General features: G+C 54.2%; 1 protein-coding gene across 2 annotated transcripts in view; it reads right to left on the bottom strand.

The window, feature by feature from the left end:
• The window catches only part of Marchf2 (membrane associated ring-CH-type finger 2), a 13507-nt gene extending 4892 nt beyond the window's left edge, over positions 1 to 8615 (bottom strand). The window contains exons 1-3 of one of the 2 annotated variants that reach the window (XM_010605675.3): positions 8415 to 8615; positions 4543 to 4770; positions 1291 to 1486 (exon numbers count right to left, since the gene is read on the bottom strand). In XM_010605675.3, coding sequence (XP_010603977.1) covers positions 1291 to 1486; positions 4543 to 4770; positions 8415 to 8464 — 474 coding nt within the window. In that variant the 5' untranslated portion in view covers positions 8465 to 8615. Of the gene's footprint in view, positions 1 to 1290; positions 1487 to 4542; positions 4771 to 8081; positions 8227 to 8414 lie in introns of those variants that run through there. The other variant, XM_010605676.3, reaches the window with a different exon arrangement.
• Positions 8616 to 8629: the final 14 nt, after the last annotated feature.

Below are 8629 nucleotides of genomic sequence, written 5' to 3'. Positions count from 1 at the left end.
AAAAAAAAAAAAAAAAAAAAAAAAAAATTCAAAGCCAGGTATGGTGGCTTGTGCCTGTAATCCCAGAACTTGAGAGACCATGGCGGGAGGATTTCCACAAGTTCAAAGGCAACTTGATCTATACAGAGAAAACCTGCGTCAAAAACCAAAAAAGGTAAAAACAAAATTCAAACTCCAAAATACTTCAGTTGCAAGTATTTCAGATAAGGGATTTTTCAACCTGTAGTCTATAAACCAACCAGAACTAGAAACTAGGGAGTCTTGCCTGGGGCCTCGGAGGTCTCAGCCTCTATATGCATCAGTGCCTCCTGTACGTGACAGACCGAGAGAAAGACATTGATCACACAATCTCAGTGAATGGGGTCGCTGCCCTCTCTCACTAGCAGGGAGGCACAGAGGGGGTGGCTGCTCATGGAGGGAGGGTTGACTGGCCCAGGAGAATGAGCTGGGCGTGGAAGGGAGGAACAGTGCTCTGGACTGCGGGTGCAGAAGGTACAAAGGACCTGGGGTAGGAAAGGAGGACTGGACAAGCACCATGCAAATCTGACGAGAAAGAGGAGGGGCTCAGGCAGGGGCTTGGACCCTGTCACTGCTGCTCTCCTTAGAGCCCAGCTCTCAGTGGGCCAGGGCTTTTCCAAACAGGCCAGGCCAGGAGGGAGGAGCATCCACCATGCCTGGCAACTGTACTGTCGTGGTCCTGACCATCACACATAGGCTGAAGTCTAAATGCCTGCACACAACTCATGGCCACCTCGAATTTGACCCTCTCCAGCCACTCGGGGCTTCGTCAAAACATGAAACTATCTGGGCGAGATAGCACACCCCTGTAATCCCAGCACTCTGAGAGGCTGAGGCAGGAGGGTCACAAGTTTGAGCCCAGTCTGGGCAACTTCTTTCACTGCAACCAACCACTTCAGTGATCTCCGCATGCATCAGCCATGGGGGCGGCTGGGTCCCCGATCAGACACAACAGCGGGCACCCTGAGAGGATCAAGAAGCACTTGCAAATGAGACAGTTCTCTGTTCCGGCACTAGGGATGGAACCCAGGGCCCTCACGCTACGCTACATCCACAGCCTTTGTTCTTATTTTTGATTTGGAGGTAGGATCTTGCCAAACCACTAAGTTGCCCAGGCTGGGCTTGAACTTAGGATCCTCCTGCCTGAGACAGTGAATCTGAACGGAGGAGCAGGGGCCAACCCGGGAACAGGACCGAGGAGACCCCTGAGGACAGCTCTGTCCCCACCTCCCTCAGCCCCTCTGCCCGCCCCTCTCAGGGCCCTCCTGGTACCTCTGTGAGAGGTCGGGGCCGCTTTTCCACTGCGAACTCCGTGTGACACAGCTCGCAGTAGCTGGTGTTGGATGAGGAGAGCCACTTCTCCAGGCAGCTCTTGTGCACAGCCCCCAGTGTGCCCGTACAGCCGCATGGAGACAGCAGGCTCTCCCCGTTGGCCCCCTCGTGGCAGATCCGGCAGAAGGGACAGTCACTAGAGACAGAGACAAGACCTGTGAGCTGTGACTGGACTTCCTACATCATTGCCCCCATGTCAGCAAACTCCTACTCATCCTTCAAAGCCCATGTCCAAATGTCCTCTCCTTTCAGAAGTCTGACTCCCACAGGCGGAATGAGGTACTTCCTCCCTGGGGCCTTTTGTGGCACCATTTTAGGCTCAGGAAGAGCCTCTTGTGTACTTTCCTGCCCAGATGTCCTTTCCCTCTTCCCCTATAGTACTGATTACCCTGGGCAACTACCTTGGCCCTCAGGACAAATGCAGGGTTGGTGACAGTCAGGTGACCTTGAGCATGACCAATAGAACAGCACAAACTTCAACTGTGGGAATCAATTCAGAGGAGGACCTCTGTGACACAATCAGATCCACTGAGAATACATTTATTTTCTTTTCTCAGCGCACCCGCGTGTGTGTTTGTTTTAGTTTTTTGAGACAGGATCTCACTATGTAGCCAAGGTTGAAATGGAACTCATGGTGATCCTCCTGCCTCAGCCTCCCCAATGCTGGGATGACAGGTGTGCACCACCACATCCAGCTTTTTTTTCTTTCTCCAGTTTCTGAAATTCTTTCCCCCCTCCCCAAACATGAAAACAGCAAGGCTGAAGTCAGCCCGGAACTGCTGGCAGCCATGTGGACGCTGGAGTTTCCCAACGATACCAACAGAATAAAGTAGGGCCAAGGACAGAGAAAGGTGGATTCTTGGATCAAGCCCCTGCCCAGGGCAAATCGCTCAGCTGCGGCTTCTCTGCCCCTGCCTGGGGAACACGGATGGCAAAAGCACCCGCGGAGCCACCTGGGGAAAGCGTCCAGGGCCTGGGGGCCTCGCCGCCACCGCGGGCAGGTGTAGCCAGAGCAGAGTGGCCGCCTTCCCAGCGCCTGAGTCATTGTTTTCCAAACATTTCCGCTCCCGGGCAGAGGCTGCTGGGAGCACAGGGCGGAAGCTGCCGGCCAGATAACCCGTGCCTTTCCTTCCCTTCAGAAACTGTTTTCTTTCCCTTTCTCAGGCTTTCGAGCCACAGGGTAGGGCCTGGCTGATCTGAAAGGAGCCCCAGGGACTGCGCAGGCCCAGGCAGGGAGTTCTCTTCGCACTGCTACCCGCATCTCACTCCGCATACACAGGACTGGAATCCTGCTCCAGGATTTCCCGCTGGGGAAGTGGGCGTGCCAGAGACGGAGAGGGTGCTGGGGAACCCTGGAACACTCGTTTTGATTTATTTATTTACTTTTGTTCCCCGTAGCGGGGAATTGAACAAAGGATCTTGCACTTCACCAGGCAGGCACAGCACCACGGAGCTACACCCTCGGCCTGGGACACTCTTTCCTTTCTGTGTAGCTCAGGCTGGCCTCGAACTCGCGGCGACGCTCCTGCCTCAGCTAGCAAAAACTTTACTGAGCACTTACTGTGTGCCCACGAGGTTGAGTCTGCCCCGTGCTCATTTGGTCCTAGATTTGACACAAAGCGCCCCAGGCCCCTCTGTCCCTGTGGATTCTCCTGGGCCTTCCTCTTTGGTACTGGGGATGGAACCCAGGACCTCTGCTCTGAGCTACATCGCCAGCCCTTTATATACTCATTCATTTTTGAGACAAGATCTTACCAAACTGTTAAGTCCCCCAGGCGGGGCTAGAACTTGGACTTATGGTCCTCAGCCTCCCAGAATGTGTGGGTGGCTGCCCAGCCCCTGTAGGCAGTTCAGTCCAGACCTCTCTGCCCCTCCTCCCCTCGGTCCTTGTGTCCCGAGGGCTGACGGGTAAAGTAAGGTCAGACTGGCTCTGTTTTGTTTTCGAGATCATATCTCACTACATGGCCCAGGCAGGCTGGCCTGGAACGCACAGCCATCCTCCTGCCTCAGCCTCCCAAGTGTGGGGATCACAGGCGTGCGCCACCAGACCCAGCTCCTCACATGGAGTTTTAAGCACAGGCAGGTGGTTAGATGAGCCCTTCTTCAAGTCCACAATGGCACAAAAAACAATACACATTCAATACAAATCACGGTCCCAATTTTGAGTTTCGATCTTTCCTTGGGCATCTCTTTGAATACTTGGCAGCAGAGTGACCTAAATGTTGCCATCTACCAGGCTTGAACAACTAGGACGCCACAGTGCTGCTAAACTGCTTTGTGGGGTCCTGAGGATTAAACCCAGAGCCTCCTGTGCGCTAGGCAAACGTTCTACCTGGAGCTATGTCATCTGCTCTTTTTCTTTTTTCGGTATCAGGGATTGAACTCAGGACCTGATGCTTGCTTGCCAAGCAGGCACCAGTGCCCGCGGAACTAAATCCCCAGCCCTGTATTTTTCTTATTTTGAGACAGGGTCTCACTAAGTTGCTGGGGAAATGCTGAGATTTATGACCCTCCTGCCTCAGCCTCCCGAGTAGCTGGGCTTACAGGCGTGCAACACCAGACCCAGCTTTGATGCATTTTTCAGTTGATGATGCTTTGAACTTGCAGTCGGTTTACTGAGATATAAGCCCATGATCAATCAGGAACACCTGCGCATTTATTGAAAGCTTGCAGGGTGGCAACTACTACCTTCTGCAGACCAGATCTTCATTTTCTCGGAATGGCTTGATCAGGAAGACGTTCCCATTTTAGAGGCATGGCACTGAGGTAACTTGCCCAGGGTCCCTCAGAGAGGAAGGAAGGTACCCAACTGGGGAACTGAGCCAGGTGCCTGGGCACATGGCTGCGCTCCTGTTTGCTCCTTCTACCTGTAATGCCAGCACTCCGGGAGGCTGAGGCAGGAGGATCACAATATCAAACCCAGCTTGGGCAACTTAGTGAGTATTTGTCTCAAAAAAAACCTGTCTGCAGTGCGAGTTCTTGACAAACGTGGGACTTCCAGACTTTGCATAACAACTGGAATTCGGGCTCCGCCTAAAGAGCCAGACTGGCCAGGGGTTCTGATTCCACACAGTGAGTTTGCCCAGCCAGCCTCTCTGGATGCTTGGACTTCTGGCCCCAGACCAGCAGGAAGTCGTTTAGCCCAGAGGGAAAAAAGCCACAAAGTCCAGGCACCGCCGGGCCGTCACTCACCCTGGCGCGTCCAAGGCCCGGATGACGGTGGAGAGGAGCCGGCCGTCCCTCGAAGTCACCCGCGCCACATACTGTGGGGGCCCCAGGCCCGTAGCCTCCACAACCTTGGAGAAGGCAGGGCTGCCGGAGCAGTCGCACAGGGAGCCTGGGAGGTGGCAGCAGTCGCCTGTCGTCATGGCCACAGGGAGCCCTGTGTTTTCAGGGCCCAGGGCCCATGGTCCCAGGAGCCTGGGGAGAAGGGAGGGCGGAGAGATTAAGAGCAAAGTTAGCAACCTCCGTGGGCCGAGACTTGAGTTCCCTCTCCTCCGGGCTCAAGGGACCACAGACAAGGACACACCACATTCAGCCTCAGTTTACCAGATCTGCAAAGTGGGGCTTTGCCTGGCAGACAGTATGGGCACAGGATACATTAGCTCTCACTCTTCTGAGAAAAGCCAGGCAAGTCAGGTGCCTCCTGCAGATCCAGCTACTGAGGGGTTGTGGGAGAGGCTAAATCAGGAGGGTTGGAAGTTCAAGGCCAGACTGGGAAACTTAGCGAGAACTTGTTGCCGATAAATAAATAAGGCTGGACATGGCTGTGGATGCCTGTCATCCCAGCACTTGGGAGGCTGAAGCAGGAGGATGACCGGGAGTTCAAGGCCAACCTGGGCTACACAGTGAGACCCTGTCTCAAAAAACTAAAAAAAAAAAACAGAGAGAGAAAGAAAAGCCACACAAGCCCAGTGCCCCACCACCACCATCTTTCCAGGCGCAGGAAGAAGCAACATCTGGCCACTACTGAGCACCTACCACATCCCAGGGCCTCTGCTCGGCTCCATCTGGGGCCAGAACCAAGCTGTGCCGGTTTAGAATTGCTGGGCTGGTCTCGGAGCAAAGGAGGCTGCCTTAGACCGCAGCGGCCAGACCTAGCGACCAGGCCCTGCAGACCGGAAGCGTGAGTCACCCTGACCCTTCTGTTCCCGGCTCCTGTCAGGCTGTGCACTCCTGAAACCCCAGGCCAAGGAGGTAACTCCAGCCACAAGGACAGAGGCAGCTTCAGTCCCAGGAGAGCAAGCAGCTGCTCTGAGCCACCACTAGGTCCCCACGGGGAGGTTACAGGGAAACTTCTGGAGCCCTAGGCAGATTCCGAATATTCTACACTCCGCCTGGGGTCTGCTCAGCAAAAAGGGGCCAAGCCAGTCTCTAGCTCAGCCCCAGAGCCAGCCAGCAAGACTCGGAGCTGGGCTTTCCCACCACTCTGCAAACTTCCCTCGGAGAGCTCCTTAAAAGCAACACAGACCTCTCCGGCAAAGGTGCCCCGATCAAGGATCTCTGTCCCCTGCTTGTCTAACCCCTGGGCCTTTGTCCCCCAAAACTAGGGCCCAAAGTCTGCAACAACTGTGTTGTTTAGGAACTCCCAGTGCCAACTGGGCACATACCTGAAGTGTCCCGTTCCAAGTCTACTTTTGTTTGGTTTTGTTTCTTTGAGACAGGGTCTCACTATGTAGTTCAGGCTGGCCTTGAGCTCCCTGTGTAGCTGGCCTTGAACTTGTGGCGATCCTCCTGTCTCTGCCTCCGGAGTGCTGGGACTGTGGGCGTGTACCACCATGACCAGCTCTCCAAGTCAGTTTTTACCAACCCCTGCCAGTCAGAATCTGAGACCCAAAGGCGGGTGCACTGGGCAAAAGCAGCATGAATTGTTGATTGACTAACTTTTGATACCAGGGCAATGTGCCGACAGATCAGTGCATTCTGAACAGCTCAGCCCTGCCGGGCCTCCCCAGTTGGGCCACTGGAGGTCAGATAAGCAGGTATCAGCCCAAGGCAGGAGGAGCCCAGAGGAAGGCTGCATGTCTGAGATAACATCGGGCAGGCAGTGGCCAAGGCCTGCTGTCTTGTGAATGCTACCGAACCTTCCAAGTGCTTGCAACTAGAATTTCAAGCTCAATGGTTGGGCGGGGAAGCCTCCAACCTGAGCCTTCAGTAGCAGGAAGTCCCAGCATCAGCCTCAGCCTTAGCGCTTCTGCAAATAATCGAGTGTCACGAGAATCATCACAGCTCCTGTATATGAGGCACTAGGCAGGTGGAGCTGCTGGGAAATCTGCTAATGCCGGGCATACGTATTACCAACACATTAACAGCAGCTAAGGTTTATGAAGGACTGGGACGATGCCAAGCAATCTGCCTAAGTGTGAATCATCTCAACACACTCAAGGCATCGTGAGGGTCCGCTTAAGGGTCACCTCCCGGGAGAATCCTTTCCTGGTCACGGCTAAAAACGCCACTAACGTCCACATTACTCTGAAATCCTGTATTTGCTCTCGTCCAAACACTTGTGTCCTTGTGCTGCTCGGTGAACGTGGGGAAGAAGGACCTTGTTACTCTTGCCCACTGCAGTCCCCGGCCCTGGGTCTGGCACGGTGTCTGCAGGCCCTGTGGCTGCGTTCATTTCTCAGCCCTGACTCCGTGGAGGAATGGGCTTGGAGGGTCAGGCCGCAGCCTGGCCACGCCTCAGAGGGGAGCAGGAATCAGAGGCTGCAAAGTCCATGCATATCACACACACCCGGATTTATGGGGCCAAATTTGGAACTGGACACAAGGTAGGGAGGCTACAGACGAGACTTAAACTCTGGTGCTGCCTTGGGCAAATGCAGCCCAGTGCCCAGGAGTTGGAGGCAGGGAGTCCACACAACAAAACCGCTCCATCGTTATTCCTGTTTGACCTGTGAGAAGGCTGAAGCCCAGAGCCAGCCATCTACTTGCCCAAGGTCACACAGCCAAGAAGGGACGGTGCCAGGATTTGAACTTACGCAGACTGGTGAACTGGTCTTGGTCTCCAGAGACCAAAGTCCTTTCGGTCCCAGCTCTGTCACTGAGACTGTGTGTCCTGCCTCAAGTGACTTTGCTTTTCTGGACCTCCTCTTTTTCCTTTGTCAAATGTGCCAGGAGTCTGTCTGCTGGGCAACCCTAATCTTTCCACGCCTCCCCAGCACAGGACACTGAAGAGGACTGAGGACCCTCCCTCCCACGGTGTCATCTTAAGCAGCTGCTCTCCCAGCACTGTCAACGTTCTTCTCTTCAAGATGGGGGTCATGGGCTGGGGATTTAGCTCAGTGGTGCTGCCGCCTGCCTTGCAAGCACAAGGTCCCGAGTTCAATCCCCGGTACCAAAAGAAAAAAAAAAAAGATGGGGATCATAACGACACCCAAGTTACACATTAGTAAACATTTTAAAAAAACAATTCATACCAGCTCCTATTATAATTACCATCGTTGGCTTGCAGAGCTGTTGGGATGATCTGACAATGCATACCTGGAGCCCAGAAGGTGCTCAGTAAATCCTCACTGTTATTATTTAGCGTATATGTGCTGCTGTGAAATGCACTCACTCCTGCTGTGTGTGGTGGCGCACGCCTGTCATCCCAGCACTTGGGAGGCTGAGGCAGGAGGATCACCACAGGAGTTCAAGGCCAGCCTGGGCTACACAGTGAATTGAAGGCTGGACTAAACTACATAACAAGACCCTGTCTCAAAACAAACAAACAAAAAATGCATTTGTACCTCTTCACTCATCCCAGAGAGCCCGCTATGTGTTTTTCAGTACTTTAAAGGTCCCGCATCAGAATCCAGGTTCTAAACCCAGCTCTCCTTATTTGCTGTGTGGCCCTGGGCAAGAGTCTTGACTTCTCTGAGCTTTGACCTCCTCCTGTACGACGAGAACCATTTTTAGTACTTTTTCCATCTAGTTGAGTCCCAGAGGGCTGAAGGAACAAGCTAAACATAAAAAATTCTGTTTCGGCAGCTCTGTGCACAGTTCCTGGCTGGTGATAATACAGTATTTACAGTTTTCCCGGCAGAGGAGGAAGAGGACAGGGAAGGACGTGAGTCACTCACTGACAGCGTACTGTGTGTGACAGGGCTGTCCTCATCGGCCAGCTCCTCATCGGCTTGGCGCTGGGGTGACCCAATTTCACAGACGGGGAAACCGAGGCTCAGAGAGGCGCCTCCTGGGTGCCGCGGCCCACAGATCTCCCGTCGCCCGCGAGGTGGACACTGGGGTCCCCGCGGGCCCACGAAGGCTGAGGCCAATGGTCCGAGCCGGGCTGTCC

This window comes from Fukomys damarensis, unplaced genomic scaffold (assembly GCF_012274545.1).
Source record: "Fukomys damarensis isolate Sample0158 unplaced genomic scaffold, DMR_v1.0_HiC HiC_scaffold_37, whole genome shotgun sequence".
Lineage (NCBI taxonomy): Eukaryota > Metazoa > Chordata > Mammalia > Rodentia > Bathyergidae > Fukomys > Fukomys damarensis.
Note: the sequence above shows the minus strand (reverse complement) of the source record. Positions and strands in the feature narration are given on the sequence as shown.